The sequence below is a fragment of the Equus quagga genome, chromosome 14 (genome assembly GCF_021613505.1).
Source record: "Equus quagga isolate Etosha38 chromosome 14, UCLA_HA_Equagga_1.0, whole genome shotgun sequence".
NCBI classification, from domain to species: domain Eukaryota; kingdom Metazoa; phylum Chordata; class Mammalia; order Perissodactyla; family Equidae; genus Equus; species Equus quagga.
Window position 1 is genome coordinate 66,887,160 of NC_060280.1, and position 18,286 is coordinate 66,905,445.

At 37.8% G+C, this 18,286-nt stretch overlaps 1 protein-coding gene across 3 annotated transcripts in view; it reads left to right on the top strand.

Annotated features, from left to right (window-relative positions):
* The window catches only part of CBL (Cbl proto-oncogene), an 80,676-nt gene that overhangs the window by 56,816 nt on the left and 5,574 nt on the right, over window positions 1-18,286 (top strand). For 2 of the 3 annotated variants that reach the window (XM_046685267.1, XM_046685270.1), the window contains 6 exons: window positions 4,477-4,608; window positions 4,697-5,074; window positions 7,368-7,462; window positions 16,305-16,445; window positions 16,821-16,921; window positions 17,632-17,814. In XM_046685267.1, the coding sequence (XP_046541223.1) occupies window positions 4,477-4,608; window positions 4,697-5,074; window positions 7,368-7,462; window positions 16,305-16,445; window positions 16,821-16,921; window positions 17,632-17,814 (1,030 nt within the window). The remainder of the gene's footprint in view (window positions 1-4,476; window positions 4,609-4,696; window positions 5,075-7,367; window positions 7,463-16,304; window positions 16,446-16,820; window positions 16,922-17,631; window positions 17,815-18,286) is intronic. The other variant, XM_046685269.1, reaches the window with a different exon arrangement.

The window sequence follows — 18,286 nt, forward strand, 5'->3', positions numbered from 1 at the left end:
TATCCCATCAGGTGAAATCGGGGTCAGCAGGTCTGTATTCCTTTCTGGAGGCTGTAAGGGAGGATCTGTTTTCTGACTCGTTTGGGTTTGGCAGAATTTAGTTCCCTGCCGGTTGTAGGATTAAGATCCCTGTTTGTTTGCTGGTTTTCAGCTGACGATATTCCCAGCTTCTGTGGGCCAACCACATTCTTTGGCTCCTGGACTCCTTTCCTCCTTCAATCTTATCTCTCTGAGGTTCTCTGTTTTTAAGGATTCAGTGTGATTAGATTGGGCCCACTGGATAATCCAGGATAATTCCCTGTCTCAAGGTCCATACTCTTAATCACATTAGCGAAGTTCCTCCTGCCAAGTCAGGTAACATATTCACAGATTATGGGTTTTAAGGCGTGAACATCTTGTGAGGGGAGAGAGGGATCATAGTTTTGCCTACTACGGTCCATATAATGGAATGCTCTGCAAAATGAGTTCAGTTTACATATACTTAAGTGGAAAGCTATCTAATGTATATTAAGGTTAAAAAGCTATATACTGTGTATAGTATCACCTTATTTCTTCAAAAAGAAAAAAATTGGTTGTAAAGAATTTTTTTAACATGCATAGGGGAGAAGTTGGATGACTACACACCAAGTTACTCACTTTTATTTCTGAGGATACGAGTTTAGAGGACTTTAATTTTAGAGAATATTTGAATTTTTTACAATTAACACAGTAATTTTGCAGAGTTTATTGTGCTAGGTAAGTAGCTCTGTGTTGAGTGTTATATGGGATAAGACACCTAAGACAAAGACCTGCAAGAAGCTAGCAGTTTTATTTGAGAAGAGAATATATGCAGGTGAAATGCTATTTAACAGGAGGCAAGACAGTGTATATTGTTTAAATTGTTAAGTGCTATAGGATTTAGAGGAAAGAAGAAAATGAACACTTTTTTCCATAGCTGATCTATATGAATGATAGTAAATTTACCCGTTTAAATAAAAGTAATAAATGTACACTGTAAAAATTCAAATAGAGAAAAAAAAACAGCTTCATGTGTTGTCACTTGGCAGCTCTGTAATTTATTTAGTCTCTTCTTAATGGACATTCATATTGTTTCCAGGCTTAGACATCTTGGTGTTCTTTTGCAAGTCTATCTGTAGGGTAAATTTCTAAGTAGTGGAACTGCTGGATGAAAGAGTATGTACATTTAAACTCTCTGACAGAGCAGAAGGATGTAATTAGGGGAAGGGTAGGTGAGAATTTCACAGAGACTGTGGCATTTCATTTCTTAGCTGAATGGTAGGTACTTCGTGGGTGTTTTATTGTTCTTTCTACCTTATAGTTTGTGTAAAGTATGAATAAGATGTTTGAATAGAAATATTTAACTTCTTTTGGACAGATATTAAAATTTATTCCCAATTTTTTTTCCTAAAATCACTTCCAGAGGTATATGAGACTATGAGAGTGCCTGTTTTGTCACTTCCTGGTAGCTGTTGTTTGTTGTTTGTTTAATTTTGATTTGTTTTTAATATAGTGAATTTACTTTTTGAAAAACCCAAGTGATAAATGCACATGAATTTTTTTTAATTTAAAAGAATTGATAAAAGGCTTACAGAAATGTTGGTTCCCTGCCTCCGCCCACTCCAGCTCCTCTCTGTGCCCCATTTAGGTTTTTCAGTTCTGAGAACTGTCTCTTACCATATGCTTATACTGCTTTCTCCTGATACTTCAGTGTTAGTTATCTGTTCACTTCAGGTGTTGGAGAGAAGGATTTAGGTCTTTTATTATCTCCCTCCTTCCTACTCCGTATCTTCCCACTATGGCTGTTTGCATGTTTTTTGGCTAAATCAGTATTCAGTATTTAAATGACTTTGCTCTCTACTGTGCCAAGTAATATACTGTACTATAATTATTTTTGCTTTCTTATACAACCTTTTGCTTTTCCTGAGATAATTGCTTTAGTTTTGTTTCCTTAGTTTTCCGTTTGTACCTAGCACTAAGTCTTACCATGCTGTCAGACATCTCTCAGTGTAATTTTCTATGAAGTAAATTCTATTAATATAGGAGATAGTATATAATATAGTGTACTAATATATAGGAGTCTTCCATGTTTTGGCTCTAGCCTGGACTGGTTATTCTCTGGGTGTGCTGCATTCCCCATCATCCTGAGGTCTCCCCTTGCCGTCTCATGGGACTTCATTGCCTCCTCTGTGTTGGAGTGCCTATTTCTTGGCCCCCATGTTTTCCTCTTTCTTGTTTTACTTCCATGTTTGGGTGGAGTATGTCCTCAAAATAGCTTTTTGTCAGATGGGCTTGGTGGCATAGTGGTTATTAAGTTCATGCACTCTGCTTCAGGGGCCTGGGGTTCATGGGTTCGGATCCCGAGTGCGGACCTACACACCACTCATCAAGCCATACTGTGGTGGCATTTCACATATGAGATAAAGGAAGATTGGCACAGGTGTTAGCTCAGGGCCAATCTTCCTCTCCAAAAAAAAAAAAAGATAAATAGCTTTCTGTGAAAAGGTGAGAGGTAAAATTTTTGAGACATTTGGTATCTTAAAATGTCTTTATTCAGGGCTGGCTCCGTGGCACAGTGGTTGAGTTCAGTATGTTCCGCTTCAGCGGCCCAGGTTCATGAGTTTGGATCCCAGGCATGGACCTAGACCACTCGACAGCTACACTTTGGTGGCAACCAATGTATAAAGTTGAGGAAGACTGACACAGATGTTAGCTCAGGATTATCTTCCTCAAGCAAAAAAAACGTCTTTATTCAATCCTCAAACTGACTAGTTATAGAATTCTACATGGAAAAAATTAAACTCTAAATTGTTATGGCTTCACTTGACTTGTAGTTTCTAGTGTATTTTTGCTGTTTGGTGCCCCCTCTCCCTCTATCCCCAGAAGCTTTTAGGATATTTTCCTTATCCTTGAGTCCCTGAAAATTTAAGAGTGTTTCGGTTTGTTTGCATGCTCCGAGTGTCTTTTCCTTCACTGGGCTAGCTATGCAATGAACCCTTTCTGTATGGGTATCTGTGTCCCTTGGGTCTTGGAAATGTTCTTGTTTATTATATGTTGAGGTAAAAGAACGTTGTGGTCATTGGCTATGATGTTGAGCCATGAATTGAGGAATATGATTAGCCCAACTCTGCACTTCAGGAATGAGCAAGAGAGGTGGCTGGTGGGAGGGATCAAAATAGGTAGAGAGGCCCTTTCAAGGGAAACAATTTGAACAAAGTCAAGGAGGTAGGAATTCTGGAACGGGTTGTGGAAAAGTAAGAGTTCCCGATGGATAGTTTTTGAGGTATGAGTACATATTTGAGGATGACTAAGGTGGTAATGGTGAGCAAATGGATTTGGTGAGATAAGAAACTAGAAGTTGGGAGAGACCCTGGAAGGTAGTTTTTATAAATCAGACCTGAGGTTGATAAGTAGAATGAAAAGGAAGGTGGAGATATGAGATTCTTTTATGGAAAATCACCAGGATACAGTGACTGACTAGCAATTGATGATGAAGTGAGAATTACCTAGACTAATAACTTTTCACTTTCTTAACTCTTGAGGTGTTTAGCTGCTCGTGCTCTGTTGCTCGTACTCTGTTGACATGGAGCCCATTTTCTTAAGCATGAGTAAAAGCAAGTAGCTAATGATGAGAGCTTTCTTCACCCTCATGCACCACCCAGCATTAATGACAGGACTAAGTGTAGGGTTGATTGTTTTCTGTCATCTCACGTAAGTGCTTGTAATGCCTATTTGCCTATATTCCATCTGTATTGCTCCCTGTTAGAGAATGCAGGTGCAAAGTAGCATTTTATGTGAATTGCTGTATATCGCTTAGTGGGACAAGCTTATCAGATATTCATCACCCCGCTGTAGGCCAGGAAGTGGAAAAGATTATGCATGTATTGTTTCTTCTGATTTGGCACCTCATTTTTTAGAACACAAATTGACAGAAAATGCTAATTCCTTTTGTTACTGAATTGGAATAACTTTTCTTCAGAAGACTCAATATGCTTTTTAGTGATATTATTGATCATTTTTCTCTTAAAATTTTTTTCTTTTTATTATAATAACCCACAGAGAACTTATCATCTTTGATCTCTTTCATTGTTCTGCGACCTTAAACATTATTTTCCCGGGTGATCTGTTGAGAAGTTAATGTCTACCCCTTTCTTTTTATACGAGTTCAAAAGATTTTTTTCTTTCTCTGAAGGTGAGGTGGGAAATTGTAATATTTCTTTAAAATTGTAAGCTGGGAAGCTTATTGTGGCACAGCCGTTTCTAAGATACATTTTGCTTATCGCTTTTGTGGTATTTCTGTGATTGAGAGTGCCCTCTTATGGTGACACAAAAATAATTCAGGAAGTGCTCCCCAAGGCCAAAGTCTGACCCGTTGGTAGTTAGTGTCGATAATGCTTGCTATCTGCGCCTTTAGGAGGAGTTGAAAGATGCCGCTCCCCCGAACAAGAATAACCTATTAGGAAATTTCATTTCTATTAGGTGGAACGACCTCCTTCTCCGTTCTCTGTGGCCCCACAAGCTTCCCTTCCTCCAGTGCCACCACGACTTGACCTTCTGCAGCAACGAGTGTCTATTCCTTCAAGTGCTTCTGGTCTTGGAACTGCTTCTAAAGTAAAGCATTACCCATTTCTACAGTTTTCTGATTCTTTGTTGTGGATTAGTGAGTTTTGACTGGTTTGTTTCCATCATGCTTCCACAGGCTGCTTCTGGCTCCCTGCATAAGGACAAACCATTACCAATACCTCCCACACTGCGAGATCTTCCACCACCACCCCCTCCAGACCGGCCATATTCTGTTGGAGCAGAAACCCGGCCTCAGAGACGCCCCTTGCCTTGTACACCAGGCGACTGTCCGTCCAGAGACAAACTTCCCCCTGTCCCCTCTAGCCGCCTTGGGGAATCATGGCTGCCTCGGCCAGTCCCCAAAGTACCAGTAGTTGCCCCAAACACTGGTGACCCCTGGACGGGGAGAGAGTTAACCAACCGACATTCACTTCCATTTTCGTTGCCCTCACAAATGGAACCCAGAACAGATGTGTCCAGGCTCGGAAGCACGTTCAGTCTGGATACCTCCATGGTGAGTCCTGATTTTGAAATTATTTAGCCTATTAAAAAAATATTTGTGGACGGCATTTGATGGGTCGAAGTTTTGTGGTAGATTTTATACATGATTCAGAGATAATATAACAGTCCCTACCCTCAAGAAGTGTATATTAATAACTGGATAAGGCATTTTTGTAAGTACTATAGTAAATATGTGTGTGTGTGTGTGTATATACCGTGAGTAGTATAAATAGAAAACACTGAAGTTTTAGAGAAAGGAGAGATTCTTTCCGGATAGAACAGTCATGAGGGCTTTATGGAAAGAGTGGCACCTGAATTTGAAATATTCTTTCCAAAGTAGATACAGTTTTAAGGTGGATCAGAGCTACAATGACAGAAATGCTTAAGGTCTATTGTATAACAAGAAGTAGTTTGAGTAGAGCAGAAATGTTGCATGTCAGAGTAGGAAAAAGGGCTAGAAAGAAGCATTAGTACTAAGATTACAGGGCCTTGAATATCCCCTCCCAAAAGAATTTGAATTTATTTGGTAGGAAATCAGGAGCATTTGAAGGCTTTAAATTAGTAGAATGACGTGACCAGAATGATGGTTTAAAGATATGAATCTTGGGGGCTGGCCCCGTGGCCAAGTGGTTAAGTTTGCACGCTCCGCTACGGCGGCCCAGGGTTTCACCGGTTCGAATCCTGGGTGCGGACATGGTACTGCTCATCAGGCCACGCTGAAGCAGCATCCCACATGCCACAACTAGAAGGACTCAAAACTAAAAATACAAAATTATGTACCGGGGGCTTTGGGAGAAAAAGGAAGAATAAAAAAAAATCTTTAAAAAAAAAAGAAGAGAGAAATCTTGGACTGGCCTGGTGGCACAGCGGTTAAGTTCACACCTTCTGCTTCAGCAGTCCAGGCTTCCCAGTTTGGATCCTGGGTGTGGAGCTACGCATTGCTTGTCAAGCCATGCTGTGGTAGGCGTCCCACATATAAAGTAGAGGAAAATGGGCACGAATGTTAGCTCAGGGCCAGTCTTCCTCAGCAAAAAGAGAAGGATTGGCAGCAGGTGTTAGCTCAGGGCTTATCTTCCTCAAAACAATAAAAATTAAAAATAAAGAGATGAATCTAGTAGTAGTATGCAGAATGAATTGATGAAAGAGTAGATTGGAAAAGGACAGATTAGTGGTCCATGAGGTAAAGGGTCCAGAACTTGGGGTGGGAGAGGTACATTCTTTCTTTTATTAGTTTACTTATGCACTCAACAAAAAATCTTGCCTCACAAAGTTTACATTCTAGTGGAGGAAAGACAGGAAATTAATTAATTAATAAAACATATAGGATGTTGGACACTGATGAGTGCTGTGGAGAAAAATAGCATAAAAAAGGGATGTAGAGACAGCTGGAATTGAGGTAGGAGGTAACTGAAGGGATGAGGTACAATTTTGAGCAAAACCTGGAGCAACAGGGAGAGTGAGCTCTGCTGATTCTAGGGGAAGACCATTCCAGGATGAAGGGAAAACAAGCGAATTTGGGAGAGTCTATTTGAGGAATAGCAAAGGAGTTTAGTATAGCTGGTGCTAGGTAAGCAAAAGGGAGAATCATTGTCTGTGAGAAGAAGGGGCAGCCAGATTGGGTGGAGCCTTTAGAGAGCATGAAACAAAGACCCAGTAAGGCTTGAAAGCAATCACTGAGCGGGAAAAAGGATGAGAAATCACACACGCACGCACGCACGCCTGAGGTTTTGAACCTGGCTAACTAGGGACATGTTGAATTTGAGATAAGCCATTGAAGGGAGAATTGGCCAGTAGGTAGTTGGAAATCAAAGAAAAAGGTGGAACTGAAAGGGTGAGGTTGAAGAATGCTGTGCCCTTAAATGAACTGCCTATTCCTTGATTGCTTGGGAAACGAGAGGGTAACTTAGATTTCAGTGGCATCTATGTGATGGGCAGTTTAAGTAGTGAGAGTGGATTAGGTTTGACTTTCTGGTGACATAATGTAGAAAGATGTATAGAATTTGAAAGCTAGAAAAGGTATTTGTGTAGATAGCCAATTTCCTCAAATCTTTCTAGAATTAAAACTAACAAACAAACCTCATTTCCTTGGCTCTTTTTAGATCTGTCTGCGTAATCCTTACATTTGAGCTTTCTTCAGAGCTTGAAAAGCAACTATGCTTTTGTTAGATGTAACAACCCCTAAGGATGACATTGAGAGTGAGGTCTCTGTCTATATTATCGTTCTTGTTATTTTGAATAGGTTAAATAAGTAAGAGGAGATACTTAATTGTGTTAAGAAGGTACTTTTTCAAGACTTTTCTTTCCAGAATATGAATAGCAGCCCATTAGCCGGTCCAGAATGTGAGCACCCCAAAATCAAACCTTCAGCATCGGCCAATGCCATTTATTCTCTGGCTGCCAGGTGAGTTTACTAAAAGTTGTATTTCATACCGTGCAGTTGGTACTTTAAGACAGCTTACTTATAGAAAATTTAGAAAACCCACAGGTTGGGGCTTGCCCCATGGCCGAGTGGTTAAGTTCATGAGCTCTGCTGCGGCCCCCAGGGTTTCGCTGGTTCAAATCCAGGGCACGAACATGGCACCGCTCATCAAGCCATGCTGAGGCGGCATCCCACATGCCACAGCTAGAAAGACCCACAACTAAGAATATACGACTATGTACCCGGGGGCCTTTGGGGAGAAAAAGGGAAAAAAAATAAATAATAAATAAATTAAATAATTAAATAAAACCCACAGGAGAACAAAGAAGAGAATAAAAATTGGTCTGTATTTGCTTCATGTAAAAATTTTCATATTTTATCTTTTGGACGATTTCTTTCCATTCTTTGTGTACATGTACATAGATCAGTCTTGGTGGGGTCGTCAATTTTATTAATCTTCTCAAAGAAGCAGTTTTGGTTTTGTTGATTTTTTAAGAAAATTCTTAATTCTTATAATTTTTAAATTTTAATTCTTAGGTATCTGCTTTTTTTGTAGTGGAATACACATAACATGAAATTTACCATCTTACCCATTTGTCAATGTACAGTTCAGTGGTATTAAATACATTCACATTGTGCTGCCATCACCACCATCCATCCCCATAACACTTTTCATCTCGTAAAACTGTAACTCTATCCCTATTAAACAATAACTCCCCTTCTCCCCTCCCTCCAGTCCCTGACAACCACCATTACACAATCTGTCTTTGTGATTTTGACTCCTCTAAAGACTTCATATAAGCACAATCATACGGTATTTGTCTTTTTGTGACTGGCTTATTTCACTTAGCATAGTGTCCTCAAGGTTGATCCATGTTGTAGCATATTGCAGAACTTCCTTCCTTTTTAAGGCTGAAAAACACTCTATCATCTGTGTGTACCACATTTTGCTCATCCATTTATCAGTTGATGAACACTTGGGTTGCTTCCACATTTTAGCTATTGTGAATGAGGCTGCTATGAATGTGGCTGATCAAATATCTCTTTGAGACCCTACTTTTAATTCTTTTGGGTATATACCCAGAAGTAGAATTGTTGGATCGTATGGGAATTCTATTTTTAATTTTTTGAGGCCCCACCATACTGTTTGCCACAGCAGTTACACCATTTTACATTCCCCACCAACAGTGCATAAGGGTTCCAATTTCTCCAAATCCTCGCTAACCCTCGTTATTTTCTGGTTTTTTGTTTTTTTTAATAGTAGCTGTCTACCCTAATGGGTGTGAGATGTATTTCAGTGTAGTTTTGAGTTGCATTTCTCTGATGATTAGTGATGTTGAGCATTTTTTCATGTGCTTGTTGGCCATTGATTTATCTTCTTTGGAGAAATGTCTTTTTAAAAGGTCTTTGCTCATTTTTTAATCAGTTTTGTGTTTTTGTTGTTGTTGAGTTCTAAAAGTTCTCTGTATATTGTGGATTTTAATCCTTTATCTGGTTATATGATTTGCAAATACTTTCCCCCATTCTGTGGGTTTCCCTTTTACTTTGGATAGTGTCTTTTGATGCACAATATTTTAAAATTTTCATGAAGTCCAATTTGTCTGTTTGTTCTTTTGTTACCTGTGCTTTGGTGTCATATCCAAGGAAATTGTTGCCAAATCCAATGTCATGAATCTTTTGTTGTATGCTTTCTTCTAAGAGTTTTATTTTATAATTTAGTTTTAGATCTTATGTTTAGGTCCTTCATCCATTTTGAGTTAATTTTTTTATATGGTGTTAGGTAAGGATCCAACTTCATTCTTTTGCGTGTGAATATCCATTTTTCCCAGTACCGTTTGTGGAAACAACTGTCCTTTCCCCACTGATTGGTCTTGGCACCCTTGACATTAACTATTTCACCATATACGAGGGTTTATATTTCTGCAAAAAACGTCGTTGGGATTTTGATAGGGTTGCATTTAATCTGTAAACCGCTTTGGATAGTATTGACATTTTAATAATATTAAGTCTTCCGATCATGAACATAGGATGTGATTCCATTTATTTAAATCTTCTTTAATTTCTTTCAGCAGTGTTTTGTAGTTTTCATTGTACAAGTCTTTCACCTCTTTGGTTAAGTTAAAGAGTATTTTATTCTTTTTGATGCTATTGCAAATTGAATTGTTTCTGAAATTTCCTTTCTAGATTGTTCGTTGTTTAGAAATACAAGTGATTTTTGTGTGTTGGCTTTGTATCTTGCTACTTTGCTGAAGTAATTTATTCCAGCAGCTTTTTTGTGGAGTATTTAGGATTTTGTACATAGAAGATCGTATTATCTGCAAACAGGGAGATAATTTTACTTCTTTCTTTCCAATTTGGATGCCTTTTATTTCTTTTTCTTGCCTAATTGATCTGGCTGGAACTTCCAGTACTGTGTTGAATAGAAATGGTGGAAGTGGGCATCCTTGCCTTGTTCCTGATCTTACAGAAAACGCTTTCAGTCTTTCACCATTGAGTATGATACTTGCTGGGGGGTTTTCATATATGGCTTTGTTATGTTGTGATGGTTTCCTTCTATTTCTGTTTTGTTGAGTGTTTTTATCATGAAAGGGTGTTGAATTTTGTCAAATGCTGCTTCTGCATCAGTTGAGATGATAGTGTGGGTTTTTTCCTTCATTTTGTTGATGTGGTGTATTGATCGATTTTTGTATGTTGAACCATCATTGCATTTCAGGTATGAATCCCACTTGGCTATTGTGTTAATCCTTTTAATAGGCTACTGAATTTTTTTTGCTTGTATTTTGTTTATAGACTTTTAGCATCAATGTTCATAAGGGATATTGTTCTGTAGTTTTCTTGTAATGTCTTTGTCTGGCTTTGTATCGTGGTTGTGTTGGTCTCATAAAATGAGTTAGGAAAATCCTGAAAGTCCTTTTCAATTTTTTGGAAAAGTTTGAGAAGGATGGGTATTAATTCTTCATGAAATGTTTGGTAGAATTCACCAGTGAAGCTGTCAAGTGTAGGACTTTTCTTTGTTGGGAGATTTTTTGACTTCTGATTCAATCTCCTTGCTAGTTACAGGTTTATTCATTTTTTTGTGATTTAGTATTGGTGAGTTTTGTGTTTCTAGGAATTTGTCCATTTCATCTAGGTTATCTAATTTTTTGGCATACAATTGTTCATAGTACTCTTATAATCCTTTTTATTTCTGTAGAATTGCTAGTAATGTCCCCACTTACATTTCTGATTTTAGTAATTTGATTCCTCTCTTTTTTATTAGTCCATGTAGATAAAATTTGTCAGTTTTGTTGATCTTTTCAAAGAACCAACTTTTGATTTCACTGATTTTCTCTATTTTTTTCCTATACTCTATTTCATTTATCTCTGTTCTAATCTTTATTATTTCCTTCCTTTTGCTAGCTTTGAGTTTAGTTGGTTCTTTTTCTAGTTGTTTAAGTTGTAAAGTTGGGTTGTTGATTTGAGATTCTTGTTTTCTAATATAAGCATTAACCATAATTTTCCCCCTTAACACTGCTTTTGCTGCATCCTGTAAGTTTTGGTATGTTGTGTTTTTGTTTTCATTCACCTCTAAATATTTTCTAATTTTCTTTTTAATTTCTTCTTTAATCACTTGGTTGTTTAAAGTGTATTGTTTAATGTCCACAATTTTGTGAATTTTCAGTTTTACTTTTGTTACTGATTTCTGACTTCATTTCATTGTGGTCAGAGAAGATACTTTGTATGGTAACTGTCTTTTTAAATCTATTGAGACTTAAATTGTGGCCTAACATATCATCTACTGGAAATGTCCCTTGTGCACTTGAGAAGAATGATCCAAGCTTAGGTTGTCGGCACAGTCAGTTTCTGGTGAGGAATCTCTTACTGGCTTGCAGGCTTGCATGGCCTTCTCCCTGTGTCCTCACATGGCCCTTCTTTGATATGTGTACACACAGAGAGAAGAACGGCAGCAAGCTCTCTGGTATCTCTTCTTATAAGGACACCAATCCTGTTGGATCAGGATCCCATCCTTATGAGCTCATCCAACCTTAATTACTTCCTCAGAGGCCCCATCTCCAAATATAGCCACACTGGGTATTAGGGCTTCAGCATGAGAATTTTGGGAGGACAGAAACATTTGGTCCATACCAGATGCTTTTGCTCCATTCCACAAATTTTGATATGTCGTATATTCATTGTTGTTCACTTCGAAATACATGCTTTTCCCATTTGTGATTTCTTCTTTGATTCATCAGTTATTTGTGTGTTGCCTGATTTTCAAACATTGGAAGATTATCTAGTTGTCTTTCTGTTACTGCTTTCTAACTTCATTCCAGTGTGGTCAGAAACCATACTCTGTGATTTCAACTTCTGACATTTGTTGAGACCTTCTTTATTGAGTAGTTTATGGTAAATTCCAGTAATATGTACCACCTTCATTTGATATGAATGTGTATTCTGCATTGTTGGTATAACAGTCTATATATGTCAGTGAGGTCAAGTTTGGTAATTGTTTTCAAATCTTCTGTCTCCCTGCTCATATTTTTTTATCTACCTGTTCTCTTAGATACTAAGAGGAGTATTTTAAGTCTTCCCTTATGATTGTGGATCTCTCTTTTTTCCTTTTAGTTCTGTTCATTTGTGTTGTATATGTATTTAGCCTATGTAATTGGAGTACATAGAAATTTAGAATTATTACTACTACATGAGAATTGTTTTTATTATTCCATTCACTCTCTACTTCAACTTGCTTCCCTTAAGTATGCTTTGTCTTATATTAAAATGCCTATATCAGCTCTCTTTTAGTTAGTGTTTGCATGAACTTTTTCCATCCTTTTACTTTCAACTTTTCTGTGTTCTTATATTTAAGGTATGTTTCTATGATGTGCACCTCAAAAAAAAAGTATGTTTTTTCGTAGATAGTACATACATGTTACTTTTTATCTTAAATCCAGTCTAGCATTCTTTATCTTACAGTAATTGGAATATTTGTTCCTGCTCTTTTCCCCATCTTTTCATTATTCATTTTTCTATATTTTCTTGCTTGCTTTCTTATGGATTAAAGTATTTTTTATTATACAATTTCACCCCTTCTGTTATTCTTTCAGTAGTTATCCTAGGGATTCCAACATTCACCCTTCACTTAGTAGAGTTTGCCTTGAATCAGTGTCTCTTAACACTTCCTGGACATTTAAATTTCCCACATATTTACTCTCTCAATATTGCTTCCTGCTTTGCCATGCTTCCATCTGGAGTCTTTTTCCTTCTGCCCAAAGAACTTCCTTTAGAGAGACTCTGTGTGCATGTGTGCGTGTGTGTGTGTGTGTCTTGGTGTATCTTTTATCAGTGGAGTCTCCCAAATTTTATTTCGCTGGAAATATCTTTTATTTCGCTTGCATTTTTTTTTTTAGCTACTGTTACTGAGTATAGTATTCTGAACTGGAACTATTTTAACACTTTAAAAATACCATTCCACTTCCTTCTGGCTTCCATTGTTTCTGTTGAAAAATTAGCTCTGAGGTTTAATGTTGCTTCTTTAAAGGTAATGTTTCTTTTATGACTACTTATAAGACCTCTTTGTCTTTGGATCCCATCAGTTTTACTATAATGCTCCTATGTAGTTTTCTTTATATTTATCCTTCTTAAGGTTTGTAGTTTATTGATTCTGTAGTTTGATGTTTTTAATCAGTTTTAGAAAATTCTTGGCCACTATTTCTTAATATAGACTGAATAGTGTAGTCTTTCTTTCTCTCCTTCTGTGACTCCGCTTATGTGAATGTTCGACCTTTTCACCATGTCTCCTAATAGCCCTTATGCTCATTTCTGTGTTTTCCATTCTTTCTCCTGTCTTTACTTTAATCTGAATAGTTTCTGCTGTATTTCAGTTCTCTAATCTTTTCTTTTGTGGCTTCTAATCTGCCCTAAATCCATCTGTTGGATTTGTATTTTCAGATACTATGTTTTTAGGTTCTAGAATTTCTATGTCCTTTAAAAAAAATTATTGGTTATAGTTTTCTAATAAATTTCCCCATCTTCCTTTTTTTTTATTGGATATATAAATTATAATTATTTTAAAGGCCATATCTGTTAACTCTAACTTTGTCTCTCCAGCTTGGCAAGACAACCAAAGTCTGTTCAACTCCTCAATTGATGCTTTCTTCTTGGTTTCCCAGGATCTAGCCGCATGCAGACACAATTTAGGGATTAGCAGTAGCTCTAGGGAAAATTATAGGCAGAATTTCAAACCTACTTTTCTGCTATTCCCTTCTCTAGACTTTTGGTTCCTCACGTCTTGGCCATCATGGTACCCCCAAAATTTTAGTTCTTCTCTCCCCAGCCTGTTGAAACTACCTTTAAACCCCAAGTTCAGAGCCCCTAATATGGGACTTAATTGTATTCTCTCTGGAGTCTTGGCCTCTCAAGTCTTCGCTGCCTGGTCGTTCTCCAATATTTTCTTTCTTTTCTATTTTATCCTGCTTTTATAGCTAGCTGTTCTAGGCAGATGGTTAGATGATGCTTGCTACTTGTCTGTGGCTGTAGACATGTAAAATGTGTATATGTTTTAGATCAAGTTATGGTTTTATATTCTCCCTTTTTTTAAACTTAGCACTATATCTTGGGCATTTCTCTGTATCATTTAGAAAGTTCTTCAAAATCTTTGCTTTTAATGATTGCATATTATTATATAATGCAGCTATACCTCACGTCCCCTTATTGTTGGATATTTATTTGGTTAAGAACTTTTATTGTAATAAATTTGCTTCAGTGAACATCTTTGTACATAATCAGAGATACAGCCAAAGTAGAATTACCACAACAAAAGAATGTGAATGTTTTAAAGTATGTATTGCCAAAATGCTTAATGAGAAGGAATTGCAATTTTTATATTTTTATTAACATCATCAACAAAAAGAATTATAATTAAAATTTTTGATGGCCCTTTAATGACTGTTTCTCTTTATGAAAGTAATGTGTTAATTAAAGAATATTTAGAAAATACAGATAAGTGACCCTGAAGAAATAAAAGTTATCCATAATCTTAACTACCTAAGACAGTAGTTAGCAATTTGATCTATGTTCATTTGCCATTCTTGTGTGAATGAAATCATATTGTACAGGGAATCTTACTGTACTGACTGAATTCTACTGACTTAAGTAGAACCTCAGTATGTAAAATAGATAAGAACAAACCTGTGGTAGAAGCAGAAGTGGGCCTCCGAAGCTCCTGCTTGGAACCTCTGAGATACTCAGGGACACAGTTGACCAGATATATTGCTGTATGTGTGATTCAAAATTTATTTACTCAGTACACTATTATTTGGCAGTTAGGTTGTTACCTGTTTTTTCAGTATTATAAATAATGCTGTAATGAGTATTCTTGATTATTTCCTTATAAATAATACTATAATGAATATACTTGATTATTTCCTTAAGGAAAATTCTTAGAAATGGAATTCTGAGTCCAAGGGTATGCAAGTTTGGTTAAATACTTTTGCTGAATTATACCCCAGAGAAGTTCTACCAGTTTCTTATTTCTAAAACTATATAAGAAAGTACCCATTTCCCTTCATCTTCACCAATACTTGGTATTTTTTCTTCATCTTTATGGATTATTCCTCCCCCCTCCCCCGACCCAACATTTTATTATGAAGTTTCAAACATATTGTAAAGGTGAAAGATTTTTACAGTGAATATCCATCTACTTACCACCTGGATTCCACTGTTAGCATTTTATTATGCTTGTTTTATCACACATTTGTCTGTCTATCTATACTTCTACCCATCCATCAATCTTACTTTTTTGACACATTTCAAAGCAAATGGTAGATACCAGTACACTTCCACATCAGAACTTCAGCATGCAATGCACAAATAATAAAAGTGATTTGTAGACGTAAGAAAAAGTCTCAAGTGAGATTATAGGGGGCTGTCATTCTCTGTTAGGTTTCTGTAGCATTTAAGTGTTTTATAATAAGGAGCTATTGCTTTTATAGTTAGGGAAAATAAACATTAAGTAAACAGACAAATCCAATAGGTGCTCCTTACAGAGTATTAGAATGTGCAAAGAAGTATAAAAAGGAGAACACTCATTAACATTCTCAGAAGCAACTTTGTGTGTGTGTGCATGTATGTACATGTGTGTTTCTTATATAATTCATGGTTTTTCTGTTTTTGTCTTTGTCTAGTTTCAGGGGTCAGGGTGGCAGGAGAAGTTTTGTTTCAGAAGCTTCTGGGTGAGAGTTATATATGGCAAGATCTCTGATGCAGATGTCAGAAGATCTGAGGTCTAGTCCCAGAGTTGATGCACTACCAGGGCACTTTATCTATTTTTATTTCAGATTTTTCTTGTAAAAAAGGAGGAGGAGGAAAATGTTTATACGATGAGATAACACGTGAGAAGACTTTTGACAAGCTGTATTTGAAACCATAGGTAGATTTTAGAATTGGGATTTGGTATACATTCCTAGCATATTGTCAGAAAGCCACCTGCTGTTTCTTGTTTCATGTCTAGTGAAAGAAAGACTGGCATACTACCTCTTGGCCTGGGACTGTAAATTGTCTGGGGACTGAGATAACTAGGATCAGGTACTATCCCAGTGTAACACATCTCAAACAAAATAGCAGCACCTTTGGTCAACTGAAAGTGAAATCTTAAATTAGTGAATTTTTTAATAATTAACTGTCATCGCTAGGAGAACTAAGTTTCCTAGGTGGCATCTATTTTGCTATGTCAAATTTGAGTTGTGGTCTGTTTTGAAACCACTTATTTCATAGTTGAAAGTTTTCCAGCTTGTTAGTTCTTTTTGTTTTCGTTTTCATTTTCTGTTTTTTATTCTTCATCTTCCAGACCTCTTCCTGTGCCAAAGCTGCCATCTGGGGAGCAGTGTGAAAGTGAGGAGGACACAGAGTATATGACTCCCTCCTCTAGGCCTGTAGGGCTTCCAAAGCCAGAGGTGAAACGGCCTTTGGAGACAGCCCAGAGTTCACGGTAGGTTCACAGCAATCCTGTTTGGGATTCAATTGACACCACTCACCTGCTTGACTTGCTACCTGCACGTAGCGTTATCCAGGCATAATTAAAGCAGAAGGATGTATCTAAGCCCTGGTGTTGAAGCCTCTTGCAGCTGGAAGCCAAGTCCATTTATGTTTCCTTAACATCACAGTAATTTCAAAAACACTCATGTCTGTTACTTGTCCCAAGAGTCAATCTTATGACATTTATTAGTGATACTGGCAAAAGGAGAATGTATTATCTTGATAGACTCAGGGTCTAGAGTAGTTGTGACTAGATAAATCATAATAAGTTTGCAGATAACAGAGTTCTATTTCTGAAACTCATTATGCCCCTTTCCTTCCGGTTCAGAGCGTGTGACTGTGACCAGCAGGTTGATAGCTGTACATATGAAGCAATGTATAATATTCAGTCCCAGGTGGCACCCTCTGTCACAGAGAGCAGCACCTTTGGTGAGTAGCCATTCTGCTACTTTAAAAATCATTGATGTGCCATAGGAATGGGCCTGTAATATTTGGGTAGTGAGACAGCTTGATCTAAGTGGAAAATTCTTTTAAACAATTTTCTTTGCAAAATATCTTTGATCTGTGAGCAGTAAAACTCCCTCCTCTTTTTTATTTCCTGTTCATACAGCTAGCTCCTTTTGTGCTTTTTCATCCTTCCAGGGCTTGGAGACATTTGTATAATATGACCTGGACCTGCAATGCTTGCAGCTCCTTGTTATTCCCATTGCTTTTTAGTGTTGACGAAATTCTTTTGTGTGTAGGGTGGTGAATATTCACTTCCCATGTTAACTAGCTTACCAAATTGAAAGTTCAAGAAGGCAGCGCACCCAGGGCCCTTTGGCTGACCTTCTAAGGTGAAATGCAGATAGAAATATTGAATGAATGCTATAAAATGGCACTTGAGTCTTTGGCATCAGTGGCTGTTCACCTTGACAAGGGTAGCTTTTGACATGTTCAGAAAAGTAGAGCAGGATTGGTGCAGATTTTATTTTCCATTTCTTTCATCTCTACCCACAGGGCCTCACGTGGTGTTTGGCCCATGGTACATAGTCGGTAACTGATTCTGTACATGCATGAATGAATGGATGCCCCTATATTGAAATGTGTTAGATGATGAAGTATGTTAGAAGAAGGTGACTGCACAAACTTTTCTCTAGGTGAGGGGAATTTGGCTGCAGCCCATGCCAACACTGGCCCTGAGGAATCGGAAAATGAGGACGATGGGTACGATGTCCCGAAGCCACCTGTACCGGCAGTGCTGGCCCGCCGAACTCTCTCCGATATCTCTAATGCCAGCTCCTCCTTCAGCTGGTTGTCTCTAGAATGTGATCCCACAACAAGTGAGTCCCCAGGCTACCTTGGGTTTGTACTAAATTGCTGTATGGCTCCTAGTTTATCCTGAAACAGAAGTGACTGCCCTAGTGACAACAAGTCAGCAGGTAGAAGTAGTAGACTGGAACTTCTGTATAAACAGATGGAAAGTAGTCCTAGTTCTCGAATTAGGAAGTTAAACTATAGCCAGACTCTTCAGGATTTTGCCAGACTTGGAAATGATGTTGTTCCTTAAACCATGGCTCCTCCTGTGCTGGTGGTAGATAGGATATCTGGTTCTTCTGAGTGTGCCTTGTGACAGTGGCAGTTAAGCTTGATGGTTCAGACCACACATTCCTAACTTCTAGGCCCCATCCCATTGGAAAGGAGGTGTGCTGACTCTGGAAAGCACTCTGAATGGGCCTGGGGCCAGCACACATTTGGGCCTTGACTGTCAAGGGCTGCTCTTCTTGCACTTGTGGCCGCCTGAGGAGGCAGCAA